The following is a 21,513-nucleotide window of genomic DNA, read 5'->3' as shown; positions in this document are numbered from 1 at the left end:
AGGCCGAACGATGACAGTTAGGGAGGGAGGAGCCTCTGTCTTCAGGCCAGCCCCTGATGGTACTGGGCCAGCCTTCTCTCTCCCCCAGAGGCCGAACGATGACAGTTAGGGAGGGAGGAGCCTCTGTCTTCAGGCTAGCCCCTGATGGTACTGGGCCAGCCTTCTCTCTCCCTCAGAGGCCGAACGATGACAGTTAGGGAGGGAGGAGCCTCTGTGGTAGCTCTCAGTCTTGATGGTTATGAGCTTAGGCTGAGTTTTGCTTCTAGTGTGTTCACCTACTGTTTACTGTAATGTATGGGCCTATGCATTTAATGAATTTTCAGGATAATGATATGTTATAGCAGCATTATGTTAGTGCCGATGGGGTTCCTCAGTTTGTAGATAGGCACAGGATTCTGTTTGTCCTACTATTCCTTTATTCAGCCTGTATTATGCTCTTTCTCTCAGAGCCTGGCAAAGTTAGTTGTTAGGGCTACAACATCAACAACTCGCCAGCCAGCTTATAAATTTAAAGTTGGAAATGACATGAAGGCACACAACAACAACACACTATAAGTGCCCTTGTATTTTGTCCACTCAACGTTCTGTCTTTTACAGAATGCCAAGAGGTCAGACTGTTAAGTATCTTATTTTCCTCTGCCTCTCTTGTAATAGTTCAAGCACTTTTCAACATGGCTTGTGCAATAGAATATCATTCCATTATGAAAATGTCAGTAAATTAATGACATCATTATAGATTTATTTAAGTTCTTATGCCTTTCTGTTGAAAAAATTGTTTAAAACTGTTAAGTTTCTTTCTTTTCTAGTGTTCTGATAAATGACTTGAAGCTCAGCAGCAGTGAAGACAGTGATGGTGAACAGGTTATTATGTTTTTTTATTGGCTGTTACTATATTGTCTTTCTGCCAAGAGGGGAAATAGTATAACCTAAGCAGTAGAATGCAGGGTACAAATTTAGATAGACAGGAACCAAAATAGATATACAATTGTAATTTAACTGTTTTTGGGGGGTGGGTGGGGTTAATAGAAACTCAGTTTACACTGAAATTGGTATAATAGAAAAGCCTACCAAAATAATGACATCTTCACTTCCCCGTTAAAAATAGACAGCACTGAAAGCCAAGCATGCTTTCCTCAGGAAGCCACTCTGAATCCTGAGCATTCTGACTGAAAAGGTCTGCTCAGATAGCAGCAGAATTGAAATAAAAGTACAAAGCAGGTTTACGTAGAGGAACACATTTATTGAAATATTTTGACTTTCAGGTGTAAAGACGAGTTGTTCTTCATGGTGAAGAAGAACATGAATGGCCAGGTCCAAATTATTTAGGCAAGGGCACAGTTGTCACGCAAGGGACCCTTTCACATGACACAGGTGTAGCACTATGATTCCCCTTCAACTGACATGGCTGTATCCTAAGGAATCCAGTGATTTGTATTTTGGTGAGCCACTAGAGAAGCTCTCTGACAAAATATTCTAAACTATCATTCCTAGGCTGCAAATGCCAGGATCCTATTGAGTGTGGCCATGACAGTGGAATCACTGCTATGATTGTGTAGTCTGAAATGGCTGAATGTGAAATTGGAAGTTTTCCCATGCATCCACATGCAGCTTTGTATCCAAGTGCTACTTCAAAACTATGAACTTATTTGTATATTTAAGCAAATTGCAGCAGCAATTGTGTTAAAATAGAATGAAAAGGCCAGGACATAAACAGAATTTAACCTGGTCCTGTAAAGAGAAGGGAAAAATGTCAGATTAATGTCTCTTGAAAGAGGATTGAAAGATGGAATGGCAATACAAAAAGGACCCTGTCTCTGTCATCTCTGTCACTTTAAAAGCTGGTTGGGGGAGTGGTGAGAAAGAGCAGGACATCTAAAGCCAGCATTAATGGTGCACAGTTTCGAGAACACTGTCCTTCAAGACTTCTAAGTTTATAAACAAGCATTTCTGATTGTACTCACCTGCTTCAAACACTTGCTGAAAGTACTCTTGAGAAGCATTGGAAGAATAGTGAGTTTGTTTGAGAGCGTAGGGAAGCAATAATTTATTTTCATATAAAAGACATGTTAGCTGGTATACACATTTTGTCAAAGGACTGTTGAAGTAGTCTGTCCCTCCTCGGACTGCTGATTGATCTCACATTGATGTTTAATATTACTCCCTGGTAAACTTTGGCAAGTTAAGCAAATATGTCTTAATTTTAATTTTTGTTGATCAATAAGATTTGTGTCGATTAAATACAGTTGTCTATTACTCTAACATATGTAATCAGTGTATTTTCATTGGTACAAGAATGCCAAAATGCTGATTTGAGTCTTTTCTTTCAATTACAGGACTCTGATAAGACAGTTCCAAGAAGTACACCTGGAAGGTAGGTATACCTTGATGCCTGATGTTATATTACAGTGTACAGTTTAGATCTTGAACATAAGGAATGTTTTAAGTTAAGAGGGAAGGGTCCTTACAGCTCATGCTTTGCATGCATGATGTTGCAGGTTTGATCCCAGCATTTCCATGTCATGCTGGGAACAACGTCCAGCCTGAAACACTGCCAGTCAGTGTTGACAATACTGGGCTGGATGGACTGGGTTTTATAAGGCAGCATCCTATGTTCTTCAACAGGGTGGAGAGGTCATTTAATTTTGTCTTGGTCATTGTTAAATTGTTTACTCTTCAGCATATGGATAATGATTTGAAATTATCTTAACTACTTTTGCTCTTTGTTCACCTTTTCATTCCCCCAGTGCTTCCGAACCATCCCAGCATACAAGTGAAGGGGCAGACAACTCTAGGGATGACTCCAGCAGTCATAGTGGATCTGAGAGCAGTTCTGGTTCTGACTCAGAAAGTGAAAGTAGTTCTAGTGACAGTGAAGCCAATGAACCATCACAGAGTGCATCTCCTGAGGTAAGGTCTCCCCTCCCCCCCTTATACTGTAAGTGATTATTGTAGGCCCTATGATCTTCATAGTCATATGTGGTAGTAGTGCAGCAGTGACATGAGGAAGTGAGGGTATGCAGATGTTACAAATGCCAGCTCTGTTTATTTATTTACTTCATTTATATGTGACCTTTCCCCCAAAGGACCAATGACAGCTTCCAAAAAGGATCAGTTAAAAATATTAGGGTTTAAAAAAAAAAAAAAAAAAGATTAAAATCCTCCACATTATAAGATATAAAATCATTTTAAAAACATACAAAAGTTAATTAAAAACACACAGCAAGAAGCTTCCCTACTTATCCATTAAAAGTCTGCTTGAAAAATGTATTTGCCTGCTGGCAAAAGGAAAGCAAGGAGGGGCCCAGCCAAGCTTTTCATGGAAGTTAGTTCCAGAGCATGGAAGAAGTTACTGAGAAGGCTCTCTCTTGTGTTCTGACCAAGCGAGCCTTTCTCTTTCAAGAGAGAAAGCCTTCCTCTGTAGATCTTAAAGTTCTGGCAAATTCTTATGGGAGATCGTCTGGACCTAAGCTGTATTAGATCACATATGTTTATTAGTCTGTCTTGATGTCTGACTCTTTGGTTTGTAATTTGTAACATCTAACAGAAAGTATCCTCTAATTTAACGAAAGCCAAACTCTGGTCAGGCAATCACAAGATATACAGTGTGCCCATCCCATACGCAGGTGCACTATATGCAACTTCAAGCTTATGCTGAAGCCGTGCAACAAGTAAACAAATGGCACATACGCCATGCTGTAAGCATGCGCTCCATTGTTTACAATGGGGAGCAAGTGTACATGGAATTTCTCTTACGGGGGGGGGGGGGGATCTGGAACAGATCCCCACGTAAGGGAAGGGTCCACTGTAACACCATTCCTTCTGATAGCAAGCATTATTGTCAGTTGACAACCAGTTTGAAAGCAAAATTGCTGTTCAGAGATAAAGCCCTGTGAATATACAAAACTTGGTTGAACTTTGAAAGAGTTGAATATTGGTTGAATATTGAAAGAAACCATATCTTATTGCAGAATCCCCAGGAACATGATAATAATAATAATAAATAAAAATTTTATTTGTATCCCGCGTTTTGCCAGGCAATCAAAGCGGTGTACAGCAAGCTAAAATACATTCATATATACATAGTAACTCCCCTTTAAAACAAGATTAAACAGTATAAAATTAAAACTAACATGCTAAAATCCAAATAATCCAAATAATAACCATGGGCAGAGTTGGATAGATGGGAAGTCTTATTCATGGTTGAGTATTTTATTCCAGGAAGGCCTGCTGGAAGAGATCTGTCTTAATGGCGTTTTTGAAGCTCTCTAGATTGGTAATTTGATGGATCTTGTCCGGCAGGCCATTCCATAAGTTGGGAGTGGCTGCAGAAAATGTCCTCTGGGAGGTCACCATCAATCTGGTCTTTAAGGGTTGTAGTAAATTCTTCCCAGAGGACCTGAGTGTATGGGGCGGATTGTATAGAAGCAGGCGATCCCTTAGATAGGTTGGGTCCATGTCATGTAGGGTTTTAAAGATGATAACCAACACCTTGTACTGTGCCCGGAAGCTAATAGGCAGCCAGTGGAGTGACTTCAATATTGGTGTTATATCCTTGCTGTTCTTGTGACCAACCTGGCTGCCATATTCTGTACCAACTGGATTTTCCAGACTAGACACAAGGATAGCCCCATGTAGAGCGCATTGCAAAAATCAAGTCTTGAGGTTATCAACGCATGTACTATGGTTTCGAGGTCACCCCGTTCCAGCAAAGGGAGCAGATGAATGCCAGGTATATGATGATACCACCCCGATTGCATTTTGTAGAGAGGCGGGATGATGATGATGATGATGATGATGATGATGATGATGATGATGATGATGATGAATGTTGAATGCTTCCTTTTCAGTGAGTGGAGTGAGCTGAGTATTGCTCACCAGTCTATAGCTCTGCTAGAATCTTGGATTGCCATCTGTGGGCATCCTTTTATTTCAACTCTCAGTGAGGAGGGAAGAGGATCTGAAGTGATAAGAAGTATAGAGACTGTGAATCAGCCATCACTGCAATTTTAGGTTATGGTTGAGTGGCATGTTGAGGCAGGTGAGATTAATCCTCTTTAAGCCCCTAGCAATTTATAATATAAGTATTCTGGAGGGACGATTAGAATTGAGAGATATGTACCTATAAAATGTCCTCCTCTTTATTTTTCTATGCAGGAATATTTTAAGGAATAAGGGAAGGAAGAACAATACCTTTTTGCCTTACTCACCTTCCAGAACATACCACCTGTACTTCACATAATTTGTTCATATTCAGGGCAAGTGGGTGACCAAATGTGAGCAGCACAGCAAGGCTACTGTTTCAGGTCTCACTTATTTATTTGCTAATTATTAAGTCAAATCAGATAATTCGACCCTGATCTTCTTGCTAGGGGCTATGGGACAGGTCTTTGGTCAAGAAGATATCACACATTTTGGCAGGCCTTCCTTCCCTTTTTTGTAATGTCTAAATAAGAGAGGGTGCACACTTTGAAATTGGCATTGCTTTTGTGCTTTCTTAGTAGTGGAGAAGTGAGGAACATTGCCATCACCCCAAACCTGAAAAGCCATAATAAAAGGTTTTTATTATTTGCAAAGGTAGATAAAGTTACTGTTTTGGATGATAGCTTCCCATGTACTTACACAGACTATGGGATTTAGTGAGTTGTAGTCCAAAGAAAAGGTTTTTTCAAGCTTGAATTCTTTGGTGCAGCTTATTGGCTGCTGGGAAGATGAAAGAAATGTGGAGATTTTTTCATTTTAGACTTTTCTTTTCTTTAGCCTGAACCACCTCCAACAAACAAGTGGCAGCTTGACAACTGGCTGAATAAAGTGAATCCACACAAAGTGTCACCGGCTTCCTCTGTGGACAGTAACATCCCATCAACACAAGGCTACAAAAAAGAGGGTAGAGACTCAAGTGCTGGGGGTGGGTATGCCGATCAAAGTGGATCTAAAGATTCTATTTCCTCCACTCCTGGGAGAGATTCAAAAACCAGCCAGAAGGGTTCAGAGAGCAATCGTGGCAGGCAAAAGTCACCTGCTCAGAGTGATAGCATGTCCCAGAGGAGGACTGTAGGTAAAAAGCAACCCAAAAAGACAGAGAAACTATCTGTGGAAGAGCCCAGAGGGGGATTGAAAATAGAAAGCGAAACCCCGCTGGACATGGCAACAAGTATACCCTCTAATAGGCACAAGGCTGCCACAAAAGGCTCCAGAAAACCGAATATAAAGAAGGAGACCAAATCTTCGCCTCGTCCTACAACAGAGAAAAAGAAATGCAAAGTTGCAAGTAAATCCACCCAAAAATCTAAAGAATTCATAGAGACAGATACCTCATCCTCTGATTCTGATGAGAATGAGAGCCTTCCACCATCATCACAAACCCCCAAATATTCTGAGAGCAATAGGACTCCTGTTAAACCCTCCATGGAGGAGGATGACAGTTTTTTACGACAAAGAATGTTCTCTCCTATGGAAGAGAAGGAACTCCTGTCACCACTCAGTGATCCTGATGAAAGGTATCCCCTCATTGTGAAGATTGACTTGAGCCTGTTAACCAGAATACCAGGGAAGCCTTACAAAGACACAGATCCTTCAAAGGTTGACAGGAAAAATGTGTCTGAGAAGCATCCAAGGGAGCCCCAGAAAACATCTTCTGCTGACAAAAGCTCCAACAAGGGCAAGAGAAAACATAAATTATGTCAGGTTAGTTTTAGTCTCAGATTTTTTTTTCTTATCAAAATGGAGGATCCTTGAAATAGTCTTTAAACCAGGGGGCTTTTCAATGTACTAAGAATTAACCAACTCTGTTGAAAAAGTTGACAGCTAAACTAGCACTCTTAATTTTAGCAAGTTATGTGTGCACTTAGTTGGTACATTACTTTGATGAGGTGAAGAGCATGTAAAATAAGGGAGGTAAGAAGAGTTCAACTTCACAGAGGTAAGAAGATATTGCTCCTCATTCTAATTTGCTAGATGATTTTGAGTTTTTATTACTACATACTCTGGAGGCAGTGGAAAGTTCTTCATGATAAATGTTACCAATTGTAGTTCAGTCAGTAGCCTGACAAAAACATGTATTGGTATTGATTTGACTATTAAACTGATGAACAAGGCATCTTTGTGTCTTCTAAAGTGGAGTTCAGTCAGTTCAGAAGATACTGTAGTGATTGTTGACAAACAACACCTTTTGTTTCTAGAATGCTAAAAATACATTAATTGTACATAGTACTCTGTTGGTAAGAAAATGGGCATGGGTGTTTTTATGAGTCCTTTGCATTATAAACATTGCATTTTTAATGGTATTGTGCAGACCCTGTTTACAGGAATTGAAATATCTTCCCAAAGGCCATTTTGTTCAACTTTTAACTTATGTATTGCAAAAATTACCTTATTCCAGTTATCAGCTTAGAGTGACAGTTTCTCTGGTGATTCTTTTTGAATGTTGTGACATCCTGAGGTAAGAGATTTTAACTGCATGGCTGAATTAAGTTCTTGCCAAATTTATTAGTTGAGGGTAGATTTGTGTATGTCCAATGCTGTACTAAATTAGTGATAAACACAGAGCAAACATTTACTTTTCTTGTCTTGATGGCTGTTTGAGGAGCCAATGTGACTCAAAATTGCAAAACCAGCATAATAAAGATTGAGAAACAGCTAAGCATAATGGAGCCATTGGAGCAATTATTGTTTTAACTAGACTTTCTCCTCCAGTAATGGTTAAATGCATTTAGTCCTTTTTGCTTGTAATTGCAGAAGTGGAGCAAATATTTGCCTTTATCAACATAAAAATATTTGCAAGAGCACACACCATGCTCCTCTCTATGAATTCTAACAGTGAACTAAGTGTTGTTTGTAGCCCTTTGTAAAAAGCTATCTGAGCATGGCAGGTTTGAGCTGAATTGGTTGTCTCACCAGTTACTTTCAGAGTCTTCTCAGGGATTATAGTCATGATCATTCCTTTAGTAAATAGTACTTAGCATTCATAAGTTCTCTTCAGTGTTTAAAGCAATATACATGATGTGAATCAAGGATCCACAAATTTTGCACTCCTTCACTATTTCTGAGTAGCCAGCAGTGAAGTGCAAGCTACTAGCAACAACATGATACCTATTTATGAAAACCCGTTTCCATAACAGCTGAATTTGATGGCCCTTGTGGTCTCTTCCAGCACTGATTCTGTGATATAATGGCTTCCATGAATTAGCCTTTTGCCCCATGTTGCAGTGTGTCATGTAAACCATCATACCAGAGTGAAGTCAAAGGCTTTCATGGCCAGCATCCATAGTTTTTTTGTGGGTTTTTCGGGCTGTGTGGCCATATTCTAGAAGAGTTTCTTCCTGACGTTTCGCCAGCATCTGTGGCAGGCATCTTCACGGAAGACCTGAATAGACTAGAAAGCTGGGCCAAAGCTAACAAAATGAAATTCAACACAGAGAAATGTAAGGTATTGCACTTAGGGCGGAAAAATAAAATGCACAGATATAGGATGGGTGACACCTGGCTGAATGAAACTACAGTGGTACCCCGGGTTACGAAATTAATTCGTTCCGCGGTTAATTTCGTAACCCGAAATACCTTCGTAAGCCGAATTCCCATAGGCGCTAATGGAAAAATAGCTCTCTGCTGCCCTCCGGTGGCGGAAAATAGCGCCGCGGTTTTTTCGTAACCCGAAGAAACCTTCGTAAGCCGAAGCAATAAATCCCTATGGGATTTTTTCGTATCCCGAAAAATTCGTAACCCGGCGCATTCGTATCCCGGGGTACCACTGTACGTGTGAAAGGGATCTAGGAGTCCAAGTAGACCACAAGTTGAACATGAGTGAACAGTGTGATGCGGCAGCTAAAAAGGCCAATGCTATTTTAGGCTGCATCAATAGAAGTATAGTGTCTAGATCAAGAGAAGTAATAGTGCCACTGTATTCTGCTTTGGTCAGGCCCCACCTAGAATATTGTGTCCAGTTCTGGGCGCCACAATTCAGAAAGGACATTGAGAAACTGGAACGTGTCCAAAGGAGGGCGACAAAAATGGTGAAGGGTCTGGAAACCATGCCCTATGAGGAACGACTTAGGGAGCTGGGGATGTTTAGCCTGGAGAAAAGAAGGTTAAGAGGTGATATGATAGCCCTGCTTAAATATTTGAAAGGATGTCATATTGAGGAGGGAGCAAGCTTGTTTTCTGCTGCTCCAGAGAATAGGACCCGGAACAATGGATGCAAGCTACAGGAAAAGAGATTCCACCTGAACATTAGGAGGAACTTCCTGACAGTAAGGGCTGTTCGACAGTGGAATGCACTTCCTCGGAAGGTGATAGAGTCTCCTTCCTTGGAGGTCTTTAAACAGAGGCTGGATGGCCATCTGTCAGGGATGCTCTGATTTGGATTTCCTGCATGGCAGGGGGTTGGACTGGATGGCCCTAGTGGTCTCTTCCAACTCTACGATTCTATGATTCTATGGCCACATAGCCCGTAAAACCCACAAAAAACCATCACACCAGAAATTCTGTGGTATGCTGGTGTTATTGCGGACAGCTAGCTGCTAGAACCATGGAACACATAGCACTGTGGTGGTGTTCATACAATAGCCCAAGGCAGAACTTTATGGCATAGTGGTGATGATAGTGATGGTCAGGGTAATGGTGGACAGAGATATATTTGTCTTTTTGCTATAGTCAGACCTGCAGGATCTTACTTGATTTCAGTCATTTTCTGGTGACAGTTTAGTCTATTAAAAAGGAATTAGCTGAATTCCATATGATAGATTGCCAACGTATCTCAGAATGATGAAAGAGAGGAGGAAATGGAAGGGATGTTTAGGTTTCTGGCTTTTTATCTGTGATGTAAAATGAGCTGATGTCAGTCAAATACTCTATTTTGTCTGTTGTCTTTTTGCTGCATTTTTTGTGATTTGATGTTTGTTTTGTCTGAATTGATGTCCCTTGGCTATCCAGTAAAGTTTGTTTGTGTGTCTTGATTTAGCTATAATTTGCCTGTCTGTCAAACATTCCTTGAACATTCTGGCTTGTGCAGAAGCTGATAACCAGAGTTTCCGGGGCTGAATAAAATCAGAAGATTTTAGCTGATCAGAAGCTTCCTAGTTTGATTGCTCATGCAGCAAAGGGACTGCATATATGTGCTTGCGAAAGGTTTATTTGTATCTCAGTTTATAAAGCCAAGACATGGTGGTCTGAACCAGACCAGAAGCTGAGTCTTTGTCTAAATTAATGAACACACAAAATTAGATAGTTGTTTTTCCACCTTTTAATTTTACATACAGTTCATATTTTAAACTGAAAAAGTCACTCTGACCAGAAACAGATGGGCCAAATAAACCAATTTCTATAGTGTTTAGATTATGCACCGCTGAAAACCATGCCGTGGCCACTTCTTTTACAAAGAACCGGGCCGAAAAGGAGTGGTAAAATACTGCTCCTTTTGCCAACCCGGTTCAAAACCTTGGCAGTGGCAGCCCAGACTGGGATCAGGCCAACTTGTGCTGGAGTGGCCACGGCCCACTTTATCAGGCCTGTCTGTTACAGCCTTTCATTAGTTTGGTTTATTTTTGTCAATATTATTGTTCCTCTACTGCAGGTGAGAGTTTTGAGGCTGAGTTTGAGACTAGCTAGTGAGCTTCTTTCTAAGGAAAGATTAGAACCTTTGAGATTACAGCACATTGTATTCATAATACAGAATTGTCAATTCACTGGCACCTGTAGAAGAAGAGCCTGTGCACATACAGCTGTATACATGCAGGCTTATATCTGTTTGGAAATCTTGCTTCTTACTTGTATACACATAGGTCTTCTTTGTAGTTAGTATGATGAATGCCTGGGTGTTGGGAAAGGGACTGGGCCAGTGGAGTATATAATGTCAACAATGGGGACAGTAGATACACCTTCCATTCTCTTCATCTAGGGTAAATTTGTGAAAGCTGTAAGCATGAAGGACTGTAATCTGAGCCATTACTATATACAGTGCATGTGCATACATACACATTACACTGTCACACAGCTGACACCTCTTCTAAAGTTGCATGCCAAACTTCACATCAAATGTTCTTAGCAGTATCCATGGATCTTAATTTCATCTTTATTACATGGCATACCTGTTCCTTCATCTGATGTTCACTGTATTTGTACCAAACTAACAAACATAGAAGAATAACATTATGCTGCCTTTAACTGTTTCTATGGTTATCAGAAGGTTAACACATGCTTTATAAGGTGAATGTTTGCAATTTATTATTACATTCATATCTCACCTTCTAAAAACATGTTCAAAACAATTAATAATAGACAACCAGAAACATTGTAAACCAACAAAGTACTCACAGTCATAAAACAGGTTTAAAAGGCAAAATTGAAATTTGAACTTACACAGTCTTAAAAGCAATGAAATGGACCCTAACTGCATTTCCAAGGGGAGCATATTCCACAATCAGGTAGCAACACAAAAACACAGAATGTGTTTGTGTGTTTTGCAGTGCTCATTAGGTAGTATAGTATAGTAAAAAAATCCCCATCTGTGTTAGTGACACCATTTACCAAGGCTTTCATGTTGGCATGACAAGACCAGTTGCTGTTTTGACAATTGAGTAGAGTGGGAGTAAACGGAGCAGTTGTGTTTTTGCATTCATTAAAAATTTAAGCCACACTATTTCAACAATATACTTATGCCTCCTGTTACCATCCTGCTGACGAAGGAATTGTTTTTATTACTTACTACACGATCTTCATGCTGCAAACAGTTTTTAGTATCTTTGTGATAGTCTACAAAATGTCACTACTGCCATTATAGAATAATCAGAAATTGTTCTAATGGTTATTTTATGATTGCTTTCTTTTAGAATGCAGAAGAAAGCCGAGGCACTGAAAGCAAGAAAACAAAACTAGAAGAAAAGCCTTCTTCAGTACACAAAACTTCCAGTAATAGAGAGTGAGTGCCTTCTGTGATTTCTAAGACTGGAAAAGTGTGGCAGCGTGGATTTGTCAAGGGACACGGAGTAATTAACATGCATGCCTTTCAAGCACAAGTCCATGTGAAAACTAAATTTTAATGTTTCATCTCCTTCACCCGCCCCTCTCCCCCCGCCCGCCACTACAGACTTGACAGACTTTTTTAAAGTTTCTAATTTGGGGGTTGGTGTGGGACTCCTTGGAAGGGGAGAATAGAAACAAAATGTCTCATACAAGCTGCCATGCCAGGCTGTACCACTGTATTTTTAACATTAGAAGAATTAAATGGAAATGTTTTGATTCTGTTGAAGTAACTGATGGAAAAAACAGCCGAAATGTGTGAGAATGTTTGCATCTTTGGTTCATGGAAGTGATACCTGACACCTGCTTGTGTTTGGTTTGGGGGTTTAGACTCTGCTTCTACCTTATACTCAGTTTCTTGGACTAATCATTCATCTTTTAGATTTACAAGTTTGGCTTCTATATTTGGTATTATATGACTGATACCTATTTTATGAATGTTTCCTCAGCAGTCATTCTGTGATGGCATGCACAACGTATTGTCAAAGTCTGAAATGTGCACATGATTCCCTCCAAAAAATCAGAGATTCTGACTAGACCTCATTTAAAAGTAAAACTGTAGCCACATTTTAAATATATTTGAGGGGGTTCCTATGAAAAGAGAGGGTTGGTCCAAGGTTAGGTTCGGCTCTAAGCCAATCAGTTGACTATCCTAGAGATGTAGCAGAACGGTCTTTTGGCAAAGAAAAATCTGAAGGAGGTGTCCTCTTCAGTTCACTAAACACTGGCTAGCTATAATGTGGGTCCAGAAGGAAATGAAATCTTGCAGGAGGTGATGTGTGCTCCCTCCGCATTTTTTATGACTCCAGAAACTTTCCCTGAGATTTAGGGAGCCATCCTTAAATGCTGGGGGTGAGTGGATGGGGTGGGAGTGCAAAATGGGAAGAAGGCAAGTGACTTTGCTTTGCATTAGCAGGGTTAATGTTGTGGTTTTACAATAGCAACCTTTTGTTCAATCTTCATGACATAGTGATTTTTCAAGTGTTATGTGAGCAAAGCCTTTTCAAATGGAAATACAATTTGCTAAAATGAAGTGACTTTTTAGCAGCTGGTGAAACAGAAGAATGAAAAACTGTCATATATAAATCTGACTGGAATTATTTTTGTTTTTGGGGGCAGGTCATCAAAGCAAAGTGCTGTTAAAGAGAAGGAACATCTCCCATCTCCAGCCACCACACCAGTAATCCAAAAAGATTTAAAGCAAGAGCATGGGTCTCGTAAGAGAACAATCAGTCAGTCTTCTTCTTTGAAATCAAGCAGTAACAGTAATAAGGAGAGCAACAGCAGTAAAGGTAGCTCATCTAAACAAAAGAAGACTGAAGGGAAGGCCCCGAGTAATACCAAGGAAGCAAAGGTAAGGGTGTACCTACCATATATACTTGTGTACAAGTCAGCCTCATGTATAAGTTGAGGGAAGGTTTTAGGCCAAAATCATGGATTTTGATATGACCCATAGATAAGTCAAAGGTAGAACTTAGGGGCAGTAACAAAGGATATAAAGGAAAACATCACTTCTCTCCCACCTTCTCTGTCTTTGGATCTCTCCCAACCACCTAACACCACTTCCCTGGTGCTGAAGGAGAAGCTTTTACCACTCCATTGAGAAGGGAAGGGAAGTGAGGGAAAGTGGGATGTTCTGTAGGCAGAGGTGCAGAGAGAGGGGGAGGAGGATGGGAGAGAAGCTTTTACCATCCCATCGTAAAGGAACTTGCCTCTTTTATACGTACATGCACACTGCCTCGGCAGCTCTGTCAGAAATCACTGCTGAGGCTGGTAGAGTGGTGTGATACTTCTTTCAGGACCTTTGTAAGCAGCATTACCATATTGACTCATATATAAGTTGACCCAGGATTTTAGGGTCAGTTCTTGAGCATAATTTTCTTGAGTTACAGTCGATTATATATGGTAATGATTTTTCCTTAGAATCAGAATTGGAAGGGACTGCAAAGTCCAACCCCCTGTCATGCAGGGATATATAACTAGAACAACATCTGTTTAAAGACCTATAAGGAAAGGAAGTTCACCACCTTCTGAAGCAGCCTATTCCATGGTGGATCAGCTTTTATAGTAAAGGAGTTTCCCCTAATGTTTAGGTGGAAATTCTTTTCTTGTAATCTGAATCCATTGGTTCATATTGTAGGCTATGCAGAAGCAGAAAAGAGGCTCACTCCAGTCCTTGTAATTTTTAGTCCTTTTTTGTCATTTTTATGAAGCCACACATATAAGCCTTTTAAAAAATGCCGATTTGTTGAGTAAAGTGTGAAAGCTGGACCACACTAATTAATTTCAGACCTGTTATATATATCAGTTTGCCCTACACCCCTTATTGTCTGTGAATACATCACACTTGTCTTCAGGAAGAAAGAATTTGTCTGTATAGCTGTACACACAAATACACCCATGCATTGTGGAGCCCAGTACCATTAGGGTTCCAAATCCATTGATGCTACTGTACATGCAAAGGCCTTGTCCCTGGGGTTATGTTAAACACACAGATGTCAAAAGATGAGGCAATCTGAAATGTATAGTGCTGGGGTTTAAGCCAGTAGTTGTGGCCTCACTCATGTGATGAATTTTTAAAAATAAGGCTGTAAGTTGAGAGCCAGTGTGATGTAGTGGTCTGAGCATTGGACTGTGACTCTGGAGACTGGGGTTCAAATTCCCTCTCTACCACGCAAACCCACTGGGGTGATCTTGGGCAAGTCACACTCTCTCAGCCTCAGAGGAAGGCAAAAGTAAACACCCTCTGAACAAATCTTGCAAAAATAAAAAACACCTGTTACAGGTTCGCCATAAGTTGGAAACTACTTGAAGGCGCACAACATCAACAAGTTAACAGCATTGAGTTTTCCTGCTTAATTGAATTATGGGAGTATATGATTCCACAGATTATTGCAGTTAATAAATTAAAATTATATTATTGAAATCAAGACTAAGGGAATTTTTGCAAACATGAATATAAGTTAAAGTGGACAACACAATTGTGTTAGACTGTAGTAACTCTGTGAGGTCAAAGATAGAAATAGTTACTCTGAATTGCAGAAGTATTTGTTCATCAGTGGGCAGTTTTTCATTAATCGGAAAGTATTACTGGGAAGTGAATTGGAAAGGAAGAAATAAAAGTTATTTATGCCTGAGGCAAAACTGTGTAGAAACTAGGACAAGTGGGAGGATCTTAGGAAGTAAACAAGTAACTGACTATTTAAGAAATGTAGCTTCAGCTTCTCAGAATCTTGGATTTTTATGATCCAAGTAGAGTTAGCCAGAGCAGTGCCTTTTGGGGGGCGGGTGTACACATGACAGAAGTTGGTTTTGATAGATGGGGGCAGGGGGTGATATTCATTTGTCTAAGCCTACATTGAGTCATGTCTGGACACTTTTTAATGACTTGAAGGTACATAGCAACAACAAAATTTGCATGCCCCTGTAGTTCTGCTGGGTTTTAATAATTCTCATGATGTGTGTAATCTTGTAACGTTTCTGTGAATACATCTCTCTAGTTGTCTGAGTTTCAGGGTTGAAATCTTTACCTACCACTGAAGTTTAAAGTGGAATATGGTTTATCTGTTTTGCAAAGCCCTCTAGTACTGTGTTAGATGGAGAGCCCTTAAGCAATATTTCATTACTTGGGGGCAGGGCAAGAAATTGAATAGAAAACAAACTCTGTATTCCATTCTGCTAAGAAAGGAGCCACACATGGGATGAAGAAAGGTAATAAAACCCCAGAGTTATTGGCAAATCACATCTCTGTATTAGAGTGGTGCACTTTCATTCATGTTACAGTCTCTTTCAAATGAGGGAAACAGGAGAATTGAAAGTTGTTGTTGTTGTTGTTGTTGTTGTTGTGTACTTTCACATTTTTTCCAGCTTGTGGCGATTCTTAAGGCAAATCTATCACAGGGTTTTCTTGGCAAGTTTTGTTCAGAAGGAGTTTTGTCAGTGCCTCTCTCTGAGGCTGAGAGCATGTGACTTGCCTAAGATCTCCCAGTGTGTTTCTATAGCCAAGTGTGGATTCAAACTCTAGTCTCCAGAGTCATAGTCCAATGTTCAAACCACTACACCATGGTGGCTCCTACAATTGGCAGAGGGAGAGAAAAATACAAGTGCCTAGAGAATGCTATTGGGAAAATAATGGAAAAAAATGATTGTGTTGAATTTGGAAAGTAAAATGTCTTTGGTTATGTGCTGTGTATTTGAATAATGGCAATATTCTACCTCTGCTTGGGCATCTGGCTGTAATTTGATCCTCATTGTGTAGCACTGCAGCATAGGTTGGAACAGCATTGTCAGTGGAAACCTGACAGAGCTCCTTAGTTAGAAGTATTAACAGATGCCTTTTAAGTATTAACTAAGTACATGTAACTGTAACACATGCTCTGTAATTAAATATCTACCCTGCTCTGTATTTTGAATATGTAGTTGTCAGTATGGCAGCAACTGTGTTGGTTAAACTGTATGAGTGGTAATCATGCAATATGAATCATGAATACACATCTGTGTTGCATTTATACAGCCTAAGCTCAAAAACTGAATTCAAGCACAGTGAGCATTTGTTTGCTAAGAATTGTTGCTTTAAGTAATCAAGAATTGTTTTCTTTCAAGGAAAAGGCTTTAAATAATTCTTCAAACTGCCCTTCTGCCTCAGCCACAACTGCGGATAGTTCAAAGTCTCGGAGAGCAAAGCTAGTGTTTGATGACAGGTGAGAATAAAGATGGAAACTAAGTAATTGGTCTATGACACTGACACATATTTCTGCTGACATTTATATGAACCTCTCCGTGTAGTCCATTTTACTCTTCTTCAATGTTTCTGATATGAACATTTGAGTACCTGTGTGCTCTTCTCCTGGAGGGAGATACAGTGGCCAGGAAAAACACAGTATAGTGTTCTCTTCATCAACTTTTGTGGTCTCTAAATCTGCCCACCTTCCCTGAAAAGAGTTCTTATTGTTATCAAAATACACTATTTTTGGCATTAAGGAGGAATTGTTATCTTGAATACATGCTAATACAGTGCTCCCTCGGGTTACGAAATTAATTCGTTCCGCGGCCGCTTTCGTAACCCGAAAAGCCTTCGCAAGCCGAAAACCCATAGGCGCTAATGGGGAAAAGCCGCGTTTCGTGCGAAAAAGCGCCGAAAAGCACCAAAAAATTTTTTCGTAACCCGAAAAAACATTCGTAACCCGGAACAGTTATTTCCTATGGGATTTTTTCGTATCCCGGAAATTTCGTAACCTGGGTATTTCGTATCCCGGGGTACCACTGTATGTTACAGTGGGCCCTTGATATCTGCTGGAGTTTGGCTCCAAACCGTTGTGTCCCTGCCCTAGGTGCCACCCAGTAGAGGCTGGAGGGGCTTCAGGGGTCGGTGTGCTGGCCCTCTCCCTCAGTGCTGTTGTGTTGTCCTACTCATGAGTAGGATGACATGGCGGCAGCAAGTTGGAGAGGGGCTGGCTCTGTCCCTCAGTGCCACTGTGTTCTCCTACTCATGAGTAGGATGCCATGACAGCAGCTAGGTAGGGATGTGTGTGTCCAGCTGGCTCCCTGGCCTCCACATCGTACTACTACGATGTGGCAGCAGGAGAAGGCTCAACCAGGTGTCATCACTCTTCTGAGTTGTCACTCGGTGTGGGCTGCACTCCCTGCCCCCCCCCTCCCCAAGTGGATACCAAATTCTATTCTTCGTGGTCTCTGTGCCTCACACAATTGGGTATTGTGCAGAGACTCCATTTGGAAGTTGAAAAGCTGAGCAAATTGATGGGTCCTCTCCAATCAGTAATAATAATAAATTAATTTGTTTTATTTATATACCGCTATTCCAAAGATCATAGCGGTGAACAGCAAGTAAGCTAATTAGCAAGTAAGCTAATTTGCCCCAACAGTCTGGGTACTCATTTTAGCGACCTCGGAAGGATGCAAGCCTGAGTCAAGCTTGGGCCCTTTTGCTGGTCTTGAACTCGCAACCTTGTGGTTTCGAGTGAATGGCTGCAGTACAGGCATTTAACCACTGTGCCACCAGTACATAGGTGTGGGTGGGGTTCCTGCCAATCTGCTCAGCTTTTCAGCTTCCAAATGGAATCTCTGTGCAGGCGCAATACCCAATTGTGTGATGGCACAGATGACCACCCAGAGAACTACAGTTACAGGTGAGTAACCTGTTCATCTGTGGTTCCTTAAGTCACATTATATACTGTGGCATATACCCTGTACAGATGGGCCTTTTAGTACGTCCTGGTGACGTACTAGGGTTGCCCGGGAGCGTCCTTTTTAGACACTCCCTAACCCTAGTATGTCGCCTGGACATCAAAATGGCGGTGCCCTGTCTACATGGGTGCCACCATTTTAACATGATGGCCGCGCTGCGTCCAAACAGCACTGCACAGCTGTCACGTACTGGCACCGCTGCAGGGCACTTGTGCCCTTTCAGCGGCACCAGAAGGATCTCTGTTTTGGAGTTCCTTCCCAGAGGGCGCCTTGTTTCTGTGGCAACTAGATTGCCACGGGAATGATGCTAGGGGGAAAGGGGCTGAGTGGCCCCTTTCTCCCCTGGCTGCGGCTCCCAGAGTGTCCTGGGGCATGAAGCCCCAAAGACTCCCTGGTCCCGAAAAGTGCCGTATTGGGGCCTTTGGGCTGCCGCTGTGGCTCCCCTAGCCCCAATACGTGGCGCAAAGGGGCAGTTGCAGCCCGCCCCAAATTGGCGGTCTGTATCCCGCCATAGTAAAATGTTGTCTCATATATAAAATGGTAAAATTTAGCTTTGCTTTTTGGAATTTGGTTTTTTTGGAATATTTTGAAGCCATAGATGGTTAAATCCATGGATGTAGAATCTGTGGATATGGAAAGCTGACTGTAGTATGACATCATTTTATCATAGCTGAAACACATCTCAGCTATTTTAAGAGATAATTCTGTCCTATACCAATTGTGCATATTTAATTTAATTCATCAATAGAGAGGTGGCAACTGCCAGGGAATGTGTTGGTTTCCTGCAATACCTTGCAGATTCCCCTGTTATGTTTCATTTGGATTTTTAATTAAAAAAAAAAATCAAAGCACACCAAGGGGGGATTTTGGGGGCAATTGTGCTATCTCTTTGATTCCCTGGACTGTTTCAGGTAAATTCTGGATAATGGTCCAAACCTAAAACAGTTCAGGGTAGACTAAAAAACTATGGGTGAGGGGGCTGCATGGGACTTGTGGTATTCATTCCTCACCCCTGCATTAATGTAAGTGTTGTTTCCATTTTATGTTTCAGAACATATTCAGCAGATCACTACTTACAAGAGGCAAAGAAGTTGAAGCATAATGCTGATGCATTGGTAAGGGGTGATGTTGCTTTCAAGGCTGTTTCTCTTGACTTGAGTCATTGAGTCAACTTCCCATTTAATCTCGAGTTGGATATAAAAGAGTTTTTTTTTTTTCCAGTCTGATAGGTTTGAGAAAGCTGTGTACTACCTTGATGCTGTGGTGTCATTCATTGAGTGTGGGAATGCATTGGAGAAAAATGCTCAGGAATCAAAGTCCCCATTCCCTATGTATTCTGAAACTGTGGAGTTGATCAAGTAAGTGATGTAGGGCAAGCAAGAAATGTGGTTATTAGAACATTCTGATGTCCCATTCTTAGAAGAAGCGTGATTACAGTAATATCTTGTTTGTATTTGAGTAACTTAAAGTTTGTTTGTTTTTTAAAGTCATCTTAACAGTCATATTTTAAAAAGCACTAGTCAATTCCAGAGGTATGTTTTGGTTAATGTGCTCTTACTAAAAATGCCTTAAAAAGCATATTGGTCAGAAATGATCTCCATATACTTTTTCTTGGGGCTAACAGCAAGATTTTCAGTTTAAACAATATATAGTCAAAACCTAAAAGGCATCACAAGACTTTTCACAAAAGGAAAAGGAATACGAACTGGCAGTTTGGACAAATCAGTTGCTTACTAATTTGTTGTTGTTACAGGTACACTATGAAACTGAAGAATTACTCTGCACCAGATGCAACTGCTGCAGATAAAAGGCTAGCAGTACTTTGGTAAATATACACAGTTTAATTAGCAAGAAAGAATAAAATAGCTAATGGCATAATTTACCTATATAAACTTCTTTTTTAAAAGAGTTGGCAGTAAAAATGAAACATAGTTTACTGTTTAGTCTAGTGTTATGCCTCCCCCTGAGATATCAACAAGGCAAGAGTGTTTGGGAGGGGCTCAGCATAGATATAGCTCACTTGGAGCTGCACCAGCTGTTCCTACTGAACACTCAGCCCCTTTAGATAAGGCAAGACAGCAAATACTCTCGGACTGCTGATACCTCATGGGAGGCATGGTGAGTGAGAAACGACATGGTGAGGATCCACATATTAATTTCTTAAGTACAGTACAGATTGAGTCTCCCTTTTCCAGAATTCCGAAATCCAAAATATTTAACCAAAACTTTTTTCATGGGTGGCTAAGACAGTGACACTTTTGCTTTCTGATTGTTCAATATACACCAAGTTTGTTTCATGCAAAATTATTTTAAAATATTGTATAAAACATTCAAGCTATGTGCATAAGGTGTATATGAAACTTAAAGTGAATTTTGTGTCTCAACTTGAGTCTCATCTGAAAGATAACTCATTATGTGCATATATGCAAATACAGGTACCCCAAAATCCAAAAAATTCTGAAATTCAAATTACCACAGGTCCCAAACATTTCAGACAAGGGAGACTCAGCCTGCATTAATTTTCTGAAATGAAACCTGAGGAATATACAATGAGATAACTCAAAGAACATAAAAATATCCATGGCAGAACAGTCATCTTAAGTATATTAAGGTAATATGTGTAACTTTTAAGAGATGCCTGTCTATCCAAATAAAAAAACAAAACACCTTCTTCTAGCAATGCAGACGGTGCCCAGCATTCTGTGAGGCGTATTAGAGAAGTGTCTGTCTACTCCCGCATATCCAGGTGCAAAAGGATGACAATCAACACTGATCTGCTGTAATCATTTCATGCTTGGCTATGGGGACATAGCTAGATGCTTCTCAGATCCTATCTGCTCACCACAAAAAAATAATAAATAAATAAATAAATAATGGCCATGCAGGGCAGCTGTGGGTTTTTTTTACAGTAAGTTGGAGAGAGCGTGTATGGCTCACCATAGTAAGGGTCTACAAACAGATATTTACAGTGCTCTGAGAGAATTAATATTCAATTGAAATCTATAGTTAATATTCCAAGAAACTAATATGTCTAAATATCTAGTAGCTTCTGGACAGAAACTTGGGTCCAAAACACACTGCAGAAATAATCCAGTTTGAGGTCACTATAACTGCCCTAGCTCAATGCTAAGGAATTCTGGGAACTGTAGTTTTGTGAGATAATTATACTACTGCTCTCAGAGCCACAATAAACTAGAATTCCTAGGATTCCCTAGCAGTGAGTCAGGACAGTTAAAGCAGTATAAAACTGGATTATTTCTGCACTGTGTTTTGGATCAAAATTGTCAGTTGACAAAC

General features: G+C 40.5%; 1 protein-coding gene across 4 annotated transcripts in view; it reads left to right on the top strand.

Moving 5' to 3' along the window:
• AFF4 (AF4/FMR2 family member 4) overlaps positions 1 to 21,513 on the top strand; it is an 82,767-nt gene that overhangs the window by 46,382 nt on the left and 14,872 nt on the right. For all 4 annotated transcript variants that reach the window (XM_042447953.1, XM_042447951.1, XM_042447952.1 and 1 more), the window contains 10 exons: positions 807 to 861; positions 2,334 to 2,371; positions 2,745 to 2,907; positions 5,758 to 6,684; positions 11,823 to 11,911; positions 13,132 to 13,366; positions 16,615 to 16,712; positions 19,268 to 19,331; positions 19,438 to 19,574; positions 19,970 to 20,041. In XM_042447953.1, coding sequence (XP_042303887.1) covers positions 807 to 861; positions 2,334 to 2,371; positions 2,745 to 2,907; positions 5,758 to 6,684; positions 11,823 to 11,911; positions 13,132 to 13,366; positions 16,615 to 16,712; positions 19,268 to 19,331; positions 19,438 to 19,574; positions 19,970 to 20,041 — 1,878 coding nt within the window. The remainder of the gene's footprint in view (positions 1 to 806; positions 862 to 2,333; positions 2,372 to 2,744; positions 2,908 to 5,757; positions 6,685 to 11,822; positions 11,912 to 13,131; positions 13,367 to 16,614; positions 16,713 to 19,267; positions 19,332 to 19,437; positions 19,575 to 19,969; positions 20,042 to 21,513) is intronic.

Source organism: Sceloporus undulatus, chromosome 2 (assembly GCF_019175285.1).
Source record: "Sceloporus undulatus isolate JIND9_A2432 ecotype Alabama chromosome 2, SceUnd_v1.1, whole genome shotgun sequence".
NCBI classification, from domain to species: Eukaryota; Metazoa; Chordata; class Lepidosauria; order Squamata; family Phrynosomatidae; genus Sceloporus; species Sceloporus undulatus.
Note: the sequence above shows the minus strand (reverse complement) of the source record. Positions and strands in the feature narration are given on the sequence as shown.